Source organism: Oncorhynchus nerka, linkage group LG10, assembly GCF_034236695.1.
Source record: "Oncorhynchus nerka isolate Pitt River linkage group LG10, Oner_Uvic_2.0, whole genome shotgun sequence".
Lineage (NCBI taxonomy): Eukaryota > Metazoa > Chordata > Actinopteri > Salmoniformes > Salmonidae > Oncorhynchus > Oncorhynchus nerka.
The window spans coordinates 87,003,983-87,019,125 of record NC_088405.1 but is presented as its reverse complement, the minus strand read 5'-3'; the positions used below and the strand labels follow the sequence as shown (position 1 = coordinate 87,019,125).

Below are 15,143 nucleotides of genomic sequence, written 5' to 3'. Positions count from 1 at the left end.
GTAGGGACAGGGGGAAGAAAGAGGATGGCCCATCACCATCACTTGAAAGACGTAGAGGAAAGCGAGCTACCTCCCTCTCTCTGGCGGTATGTGAGGTTTCAACCAATTAACTTTCACTCAGCATAAAACAGAGTCAACAGACAATTTCCTACTGAATTGAAATTAACTTTAGACTCCTATCTTAGACACTGCATATAATAAACTGGTGTTTTTTCCCGACTCTCTCTCTCACACTCAGAACATTCATGGTTAGTGAACGAAGCAGAACATTATTTATATGAGTGTCCCCACGGACTGCTTGTATCTTTAAGAAAGAGACGGGGAGAGCTGTGAAAGGGGAAGTCAATAGCCATTGGTTAGTGTGTTTCCTAACTTCAATGTGCATTAGAGAGAGGAAGAGAGACAGGGACAGAGCGACAGAGACAGAAACAGAGACAGAGAGAAATAGACAGAGAGAGTGAGATAGACAGAGACAGACACACAGAGAGAGAGAGAGAGAGAGAGAGAGAGAGAGAGAGAAGATAAGGAGGATAGAGATCATCATTTGGGTAATAGTAGGGCTCTAGGACCTTCATTTTGATTAGGATGTTGATGGAGAGCTTTACAGTACTGTACATCAGTTTAACCAGGGGACATCACTCTGTTATGTATTGTTATTTATGTCAACTTAGCCTTGTCACCAAACCAAACTACCCCCTGAGACATACCAGCCATAGAAACATGTGTTATTCCTTCCCTTGCCTGTGCACAATTTCACTTAATGTCCCGTTGAGTCCCTGACACATGTGTTTTATGTGTAATAAGCTGCAACGGTCTCACTCTTATGCATTTGAGTTGTCCATTCCCCAAGAGACACATAAATGTATGAACTGTCAGTTCTCAAGTATTATCTTTGGTTGTAAAAGTAACAGAAAGCATAATACGCCAAGTCATAAAAGAACGATGTGTTGGCATTTTAATCATTTATTACACATTGATAAAAATGTCAACGTGACCAGGTTTATTTAAAGACGTATGTTGAGATTCAGATTCTACTGAGAGTCATTTTATAACAAAACCAGACATTTACAGAAGATGCACCTTTCCATCCAATCCAACAGAATCCTTCCCCTTCTCCATCATCGTTTGTAATTTATCAGATGTTACATATCAGTGTGTGTGGATGCCTTTCACCCTCATCCATTATATATCTGCAACATTTGCGCTTCCGAAAATGTGGTTTTATTTCCGATTTAAATATATTTGTATGCCTGATAAATAAATGCACAAGAAAACAACAAACTCCCACAGGCACCTAATATTGATCAAAGATCCAACTTTGAAAAGCAATGAGGGAGGATTCTCGATGGGGGATCACTTGGTCTCCAACATAGGGGATCGGTTTGAGGTGCTTTTACATGTTACAGCTGATGAATGTAAAAAGGTAAGGGGTTGGAAGCTCATGTTTGAAAATGTGCCACAGATTCCACAGCCAGTGCTATGGAGCAAATACAATGCCTTCCTAAATGAGTATGCCAGAATAACAACAAGTGCGGTGGGTCCACTTTCCACTATGAAATGAATTGTAGCTGAGGTTTTCATTTGCTAAATGATAGAGGAACCATTCAGGGATTTAGTTATCTCTAAAACTAAATTGCTAGCTATGTGGAAAAGAAAAACATGTATTTATCCAGTCTGCAATTCATCAGTCTCAGATTATATTATCAAATCTGATTAATTTTATCCTCAAATGTATGTTAACTTGATATACTTTAGCTTGAGGTTTTCAATTGACTAACTTTATTACCATAACCCCCCAAAAAAAAATGCATTCGACATTCAAAGCCATCATCTTTCCATCAACCATCATTAGATTCAGACATGTACATCGAGAAATAATGGTAGAGTAATTCACAATCACTATCAACTTTGTGATTACCCAGCAGAAAAAAATGGTTCAACGGCTAAGTAGGTTGCATGGTTGATTAAAGAGTTAAGCTTTTTACAACACCTTTTTAATTGGACAAACAACGGTCAAAGAAAAAAGTGAATTAACGTGGTGCAAAGCTGTCCTTGCATAGCCCAAAGCTGACTACATACATGTAAAGTATACTTCTAATGTGCAAAGCTGTCCTTGCATAGCCCAAAGCTGACTACATACATGTAAAGTATACTTCTAATGTGCAAAGCTGTCCTTGCATAGCCCAAAGCTGACTACATACATGTAAAGTAAACTTCTAATGTGCAAAAGGCATAACAATAGGTTGGTACAAACTATATTTATCATTATCTTAGCTAGTATCTTTTAGGAAATAGTCATATATGCATTATGTATATTATATATATATTTATACTATTTTCGTCATGATATTAAACATCCATACAATACGTTTGAATTTAATTATCTATGTATTTATATTTGTACATTTCACACGGAACTTGTGTTCCTGACGCAGTTTGAAACAGACTACTCTGTGCACGGCAGAGTGAACCTGCATACTGAAAGCCCTCCATCTCCAGGAATGGATTCTGTCTATTGGTCGTAATGCAACTGACTCTCTCCTTCTCCCTCTGGGAAACACTGACCTTTTCACCCCTGTGCACTGATATACAATACACTCTAGTCTTTCTACAAGGTCCAGAGATGTCATCACCACTGCACAATGTCCAGTACTATAAAACCCATTTACTGTAAAAACACCCCAGCCCGTGCTATGCAATACCCCCACTCTCAAATTGGATCATAGATTTCTGAAAGCAAGTCAGGTGCTGACGGCTTGAAAACCACAGAGAAGAAAAAATATAAGCCATTGCTCGTGATCGTTAATCCAAAGATATTTTGGATAACAACAATACACATGGAACTATGACTACAGAGGTCACCATAAAGCTACCATGGATATCATCCCGGACAATGCATGTTTTAAATTCAGATTTTCAAAAAGCCCTTGCTAATCAATATTGCTACATCAACAGAATTTGAGAAGGACAATTAACTTTAACTTGCCACATCTGGGAAAACATTGTCTGTTGGAATGAGAAAATAAAAAGAAAGCAAACATGTTTTCACGTTTGGTTTAGAATCTGTTGGTTCTCTCTGAGGAGTGATTGACATCATGCTACAAAAATATAGATATTCAATACTGTCAAAGAACTACAAGACATTTCCTATGCGCAGAACACAGCACTAGCCAATAGAGTTGAGTGCCTCCGCCTTCTCTCTCATCAACATCAAGCAGCAACAGATGCAGTCCAAAAAGCAGCATTCCCCTAACGGCATGTGAGACTGAAGGCAGCGTAGCAGGTACGTTTTAAGTGATGTCTAAAACATCGGTAACAGAAGAAGGGAACTACGGCGCCATCACAGGGTCACGGAATAGAGCAGGATGGAAAACTTAATGTCATCAATCATGGGAGTAGCCTTTCCTTAGTGGCACTGCTCTTCACTCTCAATGTGTTGGCCACTCCCCGCTCGGTGCAACGCTCACTGCTACCAGCCATCTTAGAAACTTAACAATGTTGCTGACAGTCCTCTGGGCCCTGTACAAATGTCCCTTTAGGGGCTCATCTCTGCCATAGAAACCAGAAACCAAAGTAAAGAATAATAGTGTTTTTTAATTCTAAATATAAAATGCATTCCGACATTTAGACTTCGACAGTTTTACATTCTTACTCATTACTATCCCAGACCTGACACATTGTTGGTGTCAGTACACACATACACACAGCTATGGAATTAGTTGAATATATATTAACTTATACTTGATAAGTACTTGATAACTTGATAAGCACTGGCAACGTTGACCAGCGATCAGTGGAACACTGACTTGGTAAGAAACAGTCACTTTGGAGTGAACCAGTAAATACTCTCTTCATACAAACTATTTTCAATGTTTCATAAACAGTTAAAGAAAGAAAAGCTTTTTTTGCCAGGAGTTGTATATGTATACCATTAGTTACTCTTTGAAAAGCTTAAACATAATGTTGACATCTCTAACACTTGATCATATTTACAAAACAACTAAATTCATATTACTCCTAATGTTGCACATAGAAACAATAAAATCATTTAGCTTCTTCTAAAATCGATGAATGAATGATGTTGTTTCCATTGAGACATGTTTTATTGCTATTGCTGAACCCCTATCTTGATTCTTTCAACAAAAGGAAATGAACAAACCCCAAAAACATCAACTACAGAGAATAGAGGAATATTTGATGAAGATTGAAGGTAGCATTTTGTCACTGATATCAAACAAACTGGTCCATCTGTGAAATAAATGTTGATTGATCTTTGAAAAGAAAAATGCCCAGTCCATGCAAAAACACACATTTCTTTTACAGTGTTAAAAATGTAATGCAAAACAACAACTGAACATATATCAGAAAACTAAAACAAATAATAGTTAACAATTGTTGGGCTATGTGCATTTGTAGAATAGCATTCTCTTGTGTATATCATATATTATTTATAGCATATTTTCTTTAGTAGCATAATCCCTCCCCCCAAAAACAATTCCCATGAAATAGTCACCACATTGATCCTAAGACCTTTACTCTTTTCTATTTTTATTTTTTTAATCTTAGAAGGTATTTGACATTAAAGCAATGTGGCGACTGGGAATTCAACCAGCATGAAAACCATGTTTTCAGAAAATAAACATTCGGGGGAAAAAGAAAGGGGGATTGAGATTAGTGGGATCCTGGGGTCATACCCTGTAACTTAGGCTTTTTATTCAAGTAAGTTGCCCAGTAGACCAGGTTAAAGGTTCCAAAGAGTAAGGGGAAGGCTATTCTGGCGATCCTGTCGATCTTGCTGACGCTGTTGAAGGTCTTCTTGGCCTCTGGTGGCTTGGGCTTTGGCTCTTCCTTGGGCTCAGTGGGGGGAGGGGGAGCACTTTTGGCAATGGTGGCCAAACCAGGATCTCTGGCAATGTTTGGAGCGAAGGCTGTAGCAGTGGCGGCAGTGTAGGCGGTGGTGTTGTTCTTCTTCAGGAGGGACTCCTTCTTCTTCTTTTGCTGCATGAGAGGTAAACAGACAGTTCCTTGGGTTAGTTTATGAGAAACCAAACCAACAAAGCACATTGACAAGCAAGCAATTTACATTTCGGGACAACCTTTACAGATAAGTATAACAAAACATGGCGAAACATTGTGTGAGAGTTTGTCTAATAGCACTCTCAGTGTTGTTCAGGAGAAGCTGAAAACCACATAGTAATGTAGTTCTAACTGCACTGGTGACACAGTGACGACCTGAACACTATGGAGGAACACTAAACTATTCATGTTTTTGTCATGTCCCATGAATATCATTTCCACTGAGATGAGCAAATGACATAAAACCAACCCTCGATGTTGTGCTCCAACTAACTGCTCTGGTTTTAGGTAGAACACTCCCGATCTTGATGTTTAGAAACAATTTGAGTTTTTAAAATCTTAATATGTCACAAAATACGTAATTTCTTTTTAAAAAACAACATATTTTATGGGGGATAAAAGGAAGAACACCTTCTCTGGCACCACACTTTTTCCATCCCAGGCGTAGCCCCTCTTTGTGAAGTAGTTCACTGTAGCAAACTCAATGAGGGCAGAGAAGACAAAGGCATAGCAGACTGCAATGAACCAGTCCATGGCTGTGGCATAGGCCACCTTGGGGAGAGAGTTCCTAGCACTGATACTGAGGGTGGTCATGGTCAGCACCGTTGTCACTCCTGTATGGACAGAGAGGGAGAATGGGTTACATTCTAGAATGGAACAAAGCATGTTCTTGCTTGTTTTGGTTTCACATTGTAGGCTAAATACACATATTACATCCAACAACTACACACTGTCCAATCTAGCACGTGTGGGCATTTACAAAATGGGGATGTTCTGGTCAAATTAAAACACACTGTTGTTGACATATGTAACACTACACATCCTGAATCAGTAACAACATAATTGGTCACTGGGTAAAATTGCTTAATGGATGAAGCATGAGCTACCATTATGTTGGCATCCTGAACATTACATTTTGATTAGCTGCCGCAAAGCTTGCCAACTTCTCCAAAGCATCCCTGATTCCAACTTCATGCATTACATGAAAAACGAGGCTGCAGCCCCAGAGAAATAGGAATTATCATGTAATGCCGGTGGAGACATCATTTAGTTTTGATAAAAGCACCAAAACACATGCGTTTCTTTTTAAGCCTGCATAATACCTGCACACGAAAGGTTGGATGAACTTAAAAACAGAAAGAGGGAGGGTGTTAAGCCTACAGGGTTATGTGAGGTCATCATGTACTATAGTTGGGGTTTGTTAAAGCAGAGGTGAGAGCAGGGCTGTTGGAGAAGATAAGCAGGTCAGGGGATGTCTGTCGGTGCATTGCTCACCCACACGGACTGCTGCAGATGTTTACACCACAAAACAATAACAGCCCAGCGGCTTACACAGAGAACTCAGCTGGGGCCAAGGCAATTCAAGGGACAGAAGGAGAGACTGGTCATGAACTAGCCAGTATACAGCCCTCCTCCACCACCCCTGTGTTATACTGCAATGGTACTGGCTAAAACAGGTATATAGAGAAAGGATAGTGTTAGCCTTGTCAGCAGGATCAGAATCACTTATTCACGAATTACATTTACCCATACCTAGAATTTGACTTTGTGAATAGGTGCTGCCAGCAATAGACAATGTACAGACAGGATACAGACACACAGTCAAAAAAGTCAACATACAGAAAATACTGTACAAATACAGTGGACATAAAACATAAAACTCTGGAGTATACAGTAAGCTGAACTCCAACATACGCTTCTAAACTACTGTTGTCTCTCGCTACTCTGCTCTGCTTGGATGACTGTGTTGACTGAGACCGAGATGGAGAGATTAGACAAATCAGATAATCAACCTGGTGTTTTAGAGATAGGTTAAAACTCAGTGACTCCACTGACCTTGGTCCTGTGACTTGGTTTGACCTTGGTCCTGTGACTTAGTTTGACCTTGGTCCTGTGATTTAGTTTGACCTTGGTCCTGTGACTTGGTCTGACCTTGGTCCTGTGACTTAGTTTGACCTTGGTCCTGTGACTTGGTTTGACCTTGGTCCTGTGACTTGGTTTGACCTTGGTCCTGTGACTTGGTTTGACCTTGGTCCTGTGACTTAGTTTGACCTTGGTCCTGTGACTTAGTTTGACCTTGGTCCTGTGACTTAGTTTGACCTTGGTCCTGTGACTTGGTTTGACCTTGGTCCTGTGACTTAGTTTGACCTTGGTCCTGTGACTTAGTTTGACCTTGGTCCTGTGACTTAGTTTGACCTTGGTCCTGTGACTTGGTTTGACCTTGGTCCTGTGACTTAGTTTGACCTTGGTCCTGTGACTTAGTTTGACCTTGGTCCTGTGACTTGGTTTGACCTTGGTCCTGTGACTTAGTTTGACCTTGGTCCTGTGACTTGGTTTGACCTTGGTCCTGTGACTTAGTTTGACCTTGGTCCTGTGACTTAGTTTGACCTTGGTCCTGTGACTTGGTTTGACCTTGGTCCTGTGACTTGGTTTGACCTTGGTCCTGTGACTTGGTTTGACCTTGGTCCTGCGACTTGGTTTGACCTTGGTCCTGCGACTTGGTTTTTAGACAACCTTATTCTAATTAATCATACTTATTTTTAATTACTTTTGTTGATGAGTATAGAAAAGAAAAAATGTTTTTCTCACAGTTAAATGCAGAATTATTCTTGACTTCACAAAGATATTACAAACAAAATTTGAAAATAATTTTCGATGGTGGTGTGTGAGGCTCTTTGATGTCTATTTAACTCTTATGACCTTACTAAATAAAAAAATTAAAATGTAGATCACAAATGAGACAGCACACGCACGCAATCTCAAAGCCACAAAAGCATCTGGCAGTGGAGCGGTTAACGTTCTCCTCTGAGCTCTGAATGTTATTGTTTGCCATCAGAATGATGAATTCTCTCGTTCCGATGATGTGATGATGACTCATAGTCCTACATCCCATTCACGCTCATTCTATTCTGATCTCATAGAGTTACATGAGGCTAACAAAGTGATGCTAATAATACATTTCACGTCAGCAACAAATAATACAATCAATACAAAATTCAAATGTCCCCAAAATATGCATGTTCACTCCATTTGTAGAGGGACCAATAGATTTTGCAGATAGCCTTGTATAAGGCCAAGCTATGATACAATTTCTACTCAACTAGAGTAGTATGACAGGGGTGGAATTACTTTGAAAGGTCATACTACTATCAAGATGTCTTTTCACTGCCATAAAAACAATATTGATCGACCTCGGACACTTTCCTTTATTGTACGGTGTCAAATCAGCTTTCTATTACTGTCATCATGTGGGTCCATCATGGGCTTAGAGTGTTTTTGTGTCTGGACAGGGCTTTACAGTAGAAATAGCTACGTGCTGTGAAAGGCAGCGCCCCCAACATGACATTATCCCCTCAGCAGCTCAGTCACCTCAGTCTGATCATCACTGGCTGGATTTCCATGCTAGGAGATTTGCCGGCGGTGATTAGAAGTTGAGGTCTCCTACACGCTACCCTTTTGTTAGGAGCTCAGCTGGAATCCATAGCCTGCAGGAAAACACACCACAACCGCATCTAACCGTGCCTGAAGATTTGCGCGGGGGGCGAGGGGGGATTGGATGGATAAGTGGGTTTGGGGAAGTGGGAGGGGCATGCGACAGCCAGTCATGAGGCTGGTTTAAGGCAGCAGCCTCCATCCTTCGTTAACCCACCACACTCTTTCCCACTATCATAAATAGAGACAGCAAGCTGTGTTGCCATGGAAACAACTCGCCGGCTCTAACTTTGTGTGAGCGTACCAAGTAATTAGGCGTCACTCTAAAGCGGGAAGGTGGAATAAACGAGTCAGGAAAAAGGTTTTTCTGATTGAACACGGTTCTCTATTGAGAGTATTTTGTCAACAAAAACATTCAAACATAATCAATGAAAAATCTTCCAAGGAAAAACACACATCTTCTTCTCCAGATGAAACAAGAACACAATAGGATAATCTTTAAACTACAACAAACATAAATCACGGTTTTGTCACCGTCTTAGTGGTTCTTTCAGCACAGCTTCTCTCTCTCTCGGTGGCCATCTTCCAGAGATAGTTTCCCCCCCTCTCTTCTGGTTCCATTCTCTCTTTTATAGGGGAAGGAGAGTATCTCATTAGTACCGTCAGCTGTGCTTAATTGACTCTGGTTACCTTGTCTCCCAGGCTCTGTTGGGCAACTATACATGAGCCCAGCCTGCCCTCTAGTGGTCCGTCCACATACCTTCCCCCCCAGGACCGAACCGGAGGGTCGGGCGCCAGACGCACCGTCTTGGTCGCGTCGGGACAGCGCGTCTGCATTCCCGTTCCTCGATCCGGCCCTGTGGATGACATGGAAAGAGAATGGTTGTAAAGACAAAAACCATCTGGCTATTCTGTTGTTATTGTTTCTCTTACCAGCCATCCACGTGAGGGGCGCATGGTCAGTAACTAATGCAAACCTCCGACCCAGTAGGTAGTACCGGAGATAATCGAGGGCCCACTTGATGGCTAAGGCCTCTTTCTCTACGGTCGCATACCTCTGTTCCCGATCGCTGAGTTTCCTACTAATGAAGAGAATCGGCTTCTCTGCTTCACCTTTACCCTGAGCTAGTACGGCCCCGAGCCCTGTATCCGGGCGTCGACCTGCACAATGAACTCTTGTGAGAAGTCCGGAGCCTGTAGAACGGGATCAGAACACAGGCCATCTTTTAACAATTGAAAGGCCTCTTCCGTCTCATCTTTCCACTCTACCTGGTTTGGCAGGTTTTTCCTGATGAGGTTTGTGAGGGGTTGGCAATGGTTGCATATCCCGGGATAAAACGGCGATAATATCCTGTTATCCCTAAGAAGGCCCGAACGTCTCGCTTGGTCCGGGGTCGAGGCCAGTCACGAATTGCCCTGGTCTTCTCTGCCTGTGGGCGTATTTTCCCATTCCCACGGTGTACCCCAGGTATTCCGCTTCGGACAAACCCAGGCAGCATTTATTTGGGTTGGCTGTCAACCCTGTGGCTTCCAAACTCACGAGCACCGCCCGTAATCGCAGGAGGTGACTATCCCAGTCCTCGCTGTGGATGACCACATCGTCTATGTACGCCGCTGCATACTCTTGATGGGGCCGTAGAATGGCATCCATGAGGCGTTGGAAGGTTGCAGCGGCACCGTGCAGTCCGAAGGGCATCCTCACATACTGGAAAAGCCCCTCTGGAGTGGCGAAGGCAGTCTTTGGGCGATCCTCCGGAGCCACCGGCACTTGCCAATATCCCTTCGTCAAATCCAGGGTAGTGATGAACTTGGCCTTTCCTAAGCGCTCCAAGAGTTCATCCACGCGGGGCATGGGATACGCATCGAATGTAGAGATGGCATTCACGCCCCTAAAGTCGTTGCAGAGTCTCATACTACCATCGGATTTGGGGACCAGGACTATGGGACTGGACCACTCACTCGTCGAGGGCTCGATCACGCCCATCCTCAACATCTCCCTCACCTCTTTCTTAGCGATGACTCTGCGAGCCTCAGGAATCCTGTAAGGGCGGATATGCACCTTCTTGCCGGGTTCAGTGTGGATATGGTGGAACAGGACATCTGTTTGTCCTGGGAATGGAGAGAATATTCGACCGAAGTTCATAATCAGCTTGTCTAGCTGTCTTGACTGCTCCGGTAGGAGAGTTTGGCCACGGCGCACCTGTGGTAGAGCCTCCTCTTTTCCTTTGCCCTCCAGGGCCATCAAAGCCACCTCCTCCTCCCGTCCATGGTATGTCTTCAGGAGGTTTATGTGATAGATTTGGACCTTCTTCCTCCTGTCAGGTTGCTTGATGAGGTAATTGACCGGTGAGACCCTTTTCATTACCTCGAGGGCCCCTCCACTGCGCCAGCAAGCGATGTTCGGCCGTGGGCACAAGCACCATCACTTTCTCTCCCACGGTGAACTCACGGGGGGTCGCAGACTTATCATAGGCCCGGCCTTGGGTCCTTTGGGCCTTCTCCATATGCTCCTTGACTATGGGCCACACTGCTGACAGGCGGTCTCTCATCAGGGTAACGTGTTCTATTGTGGATCGAAAGGGGCATGGTTGGGTCTCCCAGGTCTCCTTGGCTAAGTCGAGGATTCCTCGACAGGGTCTGCCATAGAGCAATTCAAACGGAGAGAATCCAGTGGATGCCTGGGGTACTTCTCGCAGGGCAAACATTAAGTGTGGGAGAAGCATGTCCCAGTTTTTCCCGTCTCGGGACACCACCCTTCTCAACATGCTTTTTATCGTTTTGTTCAAGCGTTCACACAACCCGTCTGTTTGAGGGTGGAATATGCTTGTACGTATCTGTTGAACCTGATATAACCGACACAAGTCCTTCATCAACCGGGACATGAACGGGGTTCCTTGATCAGTCAAGATAGTCTTGGGGAGGCCCACACGAGAGAACATCAGGAATAACTCCTTGGCAATTCCCTTTGACGACATGTTACGCAGGGGTATGGCCTCCGGGAACTTGGTAGCGTAATCTATAACCACTAGGATGTACTCGTGTCCTCTGGCGGATTTTGGGAGGGGTCCTACGAGGTCCATAGCTATGCGTTCAAGGGAGTCTCTATGATGGGGAGAGGAATCAAAGGGTTACGTAGGTGTGGCCGTGGGGCTGTACGTTGACATTGATCACACGTCCTACAATACCTGGCCACATCCCGGGTGACCCGGGGCCAATAGAATCTCTGCATGATTCTGTCAATAGTCTTGTCTCGTGCCAGGTGTCCTCCTAGGACGTGGGAATGGGCTAACTGTAGAACTGTATCTCTGTATGGCCTAGGCACCATTAGTAATTCCTGGTTTTCCCCCCTTCGTCGTACGACCCAGTATAAGAGACCCCGCCTGATTGCATAGTAAGGAAGAGGGGGCTCACCTGATCCGTCGACGTTCCTCCCGTCGATCACCTTCACCTTCCTCATGGCCTCCCTTAGGTCTGGGTCTCTATGCTGCGAGGTGCCGAACTGTCCCTTTAATTCCTGGGGCAGGTCGACCTCGGTAGAGGGATGTGGAGGTTGTTCCACATCCCCATCAGGGGTGACCGAGGAGAATCCTTCCAGGTTCCCTCCTCGGATGGAGCTTCAAATATATCCCTTAGCGCCTGGTTGCTCGTTCCTTCCTGCGTTGTGTATAGCCCTTCACATGTGTCTTCATCGGTGGTTTCTTGGAATATCTGTCGTAAACGTTGGGTCGCTATTTCTTCCTCTGCTGCAGAGGACGAGGACGCTGCTACGTCTCCTTGTAGGACTACTACCTCGGGCTTGGATTTTCTCTTCTTTCCTGTCCCCCTTCTTCCCGTGCATACCGTCATCTGCCGAAGCTCCTTATATAAGGGACAGTCTCCCGATCAATAATGGCACCTTCAGCTGCGGCACTTTCCCGGCCCTGACTGTACACCTTCCTTTGGAGTGAGAATAGGCAGATTCACAGTGGGGTAATAGTGGGTGTCTCCATGGATACAGGATACGGCTACTTTGTCTGGTAGCAGTGTTGCGGAGGTCACCATCCGCTCCTCTACTAACGTAACCATACTTCCAGTCGAGAATAGCTACCACATCTTGTCCTTCGACTTGCACCGAATCTCTGAGGCTGGGGCTATCTCTGCTAACCAACAGTGTTGATCCTGCCCCCTCAAAACGGGATGTGTGGGGGTAGGCAGTGATGACTCCGTGACCATGGGCTCATCCTTGCTAGGACATTGTGGGGCATAATGGTTGGGAGACTGACATTTATAACACCGACCCTGCTGTGTGGTGGCTGACTTCTCCCACCTCCGGGAGGGGCTTGGACGTTTCGGTGGCGGCGCGCCGGGGTGAGTCGTGGTACGGGATTGCAAGACTCCTTCCGTTCCTCCTTGTCACTTTTAACAACTCCCCTGTAGACCGATATGTTTCCACCGCCTGGGCTATGTGTCGGCTGACAACGGGTTGGCTTGCCCCACAACCCTTTTAAGTCACTGGGTAATTCTCTCAATATCTTGTCCACTACGAGAGTCTCTATCACATGTCCTACTCCCTTTCCAGGTTCTAGCCACTGTTTCGTCAGTCGTATTAAGGCGAAGATCTGGGCACGGACGGGTTGATCAGCTGTATAGGTCCATTGATGGAACTTTACAGCCCTATCTCTGGCAGTCAGCTGGTACCGGGACAGGATCTCGGTTTTTAGTCGCCCATAGTCCGCAGCTTCGGGAATCCAGGTCAAAATAGGCTTCCTGAGCCACCCCGGTCAAAAGAGGGGCTAATGCGCTCGCCCATTCTGTGGGCGGCCACTCTTCCAAGGTGGCCGTCCTTTCGAAGGTCATGAGGAAGGCCTCAATATCATCCTCCTTGGAGAGACGAGGTAAGATGGCGTGAGCAGCCGCTCTTGGCTTAACTCTAGGTTCTTCTAGTCGGCTCAGCTGTTGTTGCAGGAGTTCTATGGTTGTCCGCTGTGCCGTGATCAATTGTTGTAGTAGGGCGTTATCCATCGTTCTTGAATGGTTCCTCCGGGTCTACTGGAAGAATCTTGATTTACTCACTTATCCTTGTGTCACTCGTCCACCTAATGCCCGTATCCTCCACCAATGTGAGCGTACCAAGTAATTAGGCGTCACTCTAAAGCGGGAAGGTGGAATAAACGAGTCAGGAAAAAGGTTTTTCTGATTGAACACGGTTCTCTATTGAGAGTATTTTGTCAACAAAAACATTCAAACATAATCAATGAAAAATCTTCCAAGGAAAAACACACATCTTCTTCTCCAGATGAAACAAGAACACAATAGGATAATCTTTAAACTACAACAAACATAAATCACGGTTTTGTCACCGTCTTAGTGGTTCTTTCAGCACAGCTTCTCTCTCTCGGTGGCCATCTTCCAGAGATAGTTTCCCCCCTCTCTTCTGGTTCCATTCTCTCTTTTATAGGGGAAGGAGAGTATCTCATTAGTACCGTCAGCTGTGCTTAATTGACTCTGGTTACCTTGTCTCCCAGGCTCTGTTGGGCAACTATACATGAGCCCAGCCTGCCCTCTAGTGGTCCGTCCACATTTGTTACGTCTTCACAACCCTTCCCCCACCCCCCCCAAAAAGCAAGTGTTAAAATCCCAAATGATGCATGGAATGCAAACAAAGTCATGTGTTGGGCATGGTAACATTTACTTATAGAACAGAGAAACACTGTTCAGTATTCAGATTCCTTCTCACCTAAATGAGCACAGCGACTGAATCATTACATTACTCTATTTTACCAGTTGGACTAATAGGCGTGGTGGCCCTTACTGAACAGAGGCGCCCATCTAGAAAGTTCTGTGTGGATTAGTAGTTGTTTAGCTCAGTATTTGGTATTCCTTCCACTCAATTTAGCTCAATGTGCAGAAGCACTGCCACTTGATTCAGATCAACACATCTTCTAACAAGGTTTGCCTCCACACACACCGTAGGTAGCAGGGAAGAACATTTTAGAGATAAAGAGTAATAGTGTCGGTCACACCGGTCACACCGGTGGCTGATAGAAAACGCTGTCACAAGGAAATCATGGATGAATCATAACAAATAAATCAAGTATATCAAATGAAATCTCAAATAAACTCATATTTAACTTCTTACCACTCCCAGCAGTGAAGTGGTCCTCTCTATTCACCTATCAGAGAAGCCTGCTGTGTCAACCTTAAGACTACTGCTTTATTCATGGCCTTATCAATAACTAAAACGTATTCTGCACATGTCTAACCATGCCAGTGGCACACAGCAACCCAGAAGATGTTGTATAGCGGTACTCTCAGAGTGTTTACTGGGGGGAATGTTGCAAGAAAGATGTGTGCCAGCATCACATCTCCGTAGCTGATTGGTCTACCCACCCACAGTCACACACTCTCTCTCTCTCTCTCTCTCTCTCTCTCTCGCTCTCGCTCGCTCTCTCTCTTCTCTTTCTCTCTCTCTCTCTCTCTCTCTCTCTCTCTCTCTCTCTCTCTCTCGCTCTCTCTCGCTCTCTCTCTCTCTCTCTCTCTTTCTCTCTCTCTCTCTCTCTCTCTCTCTCTCTCGCTCTCTCTCGCTCTCTCTCTCTCTCTCTCTCTCTTTCTCTTTCTCTCTCTCTCTCTCTCTCTCTCTCTCTCTCTCTCTCTCT

At 44.5% G+C, this 15,143-nt stretch overlaps 1 protein-coding gene across 2 annotated transcripts in view; it reads right to left on the bottom strand.

Annotated features, from left to right (window-relative positions):
* Positions 1-3,574: 3,574 nt before the first annotated feature.
* Positions 3,575-15,143, bottom strand: part of gabra1 (gamma-aminobutyric acid type A receptor subunit alpha1) — a 34,608-nt gene continuing 23,039 nt past the window's right edge. For both annotated transcript variants that reach the window (XM_065023896.1, XM_065023895.1), the window contains exons 9-10: positions 5,488-5,690; positions 3,575-4,998 (exon numbers count right to left, since the gene is read on the bottom strand). In XM_065023896.1, coding sequence (XP_064879968.1) covers positions 4,672-4,998; positions 5,488-5,690 — 530 coding nt within the window. In that variant the 3' untranslated portion in view covers positions 3,575-4,671. The remainder of the gene's footprint in view (positions 4,999-5,487; positions 5,691-15,143) is intronic.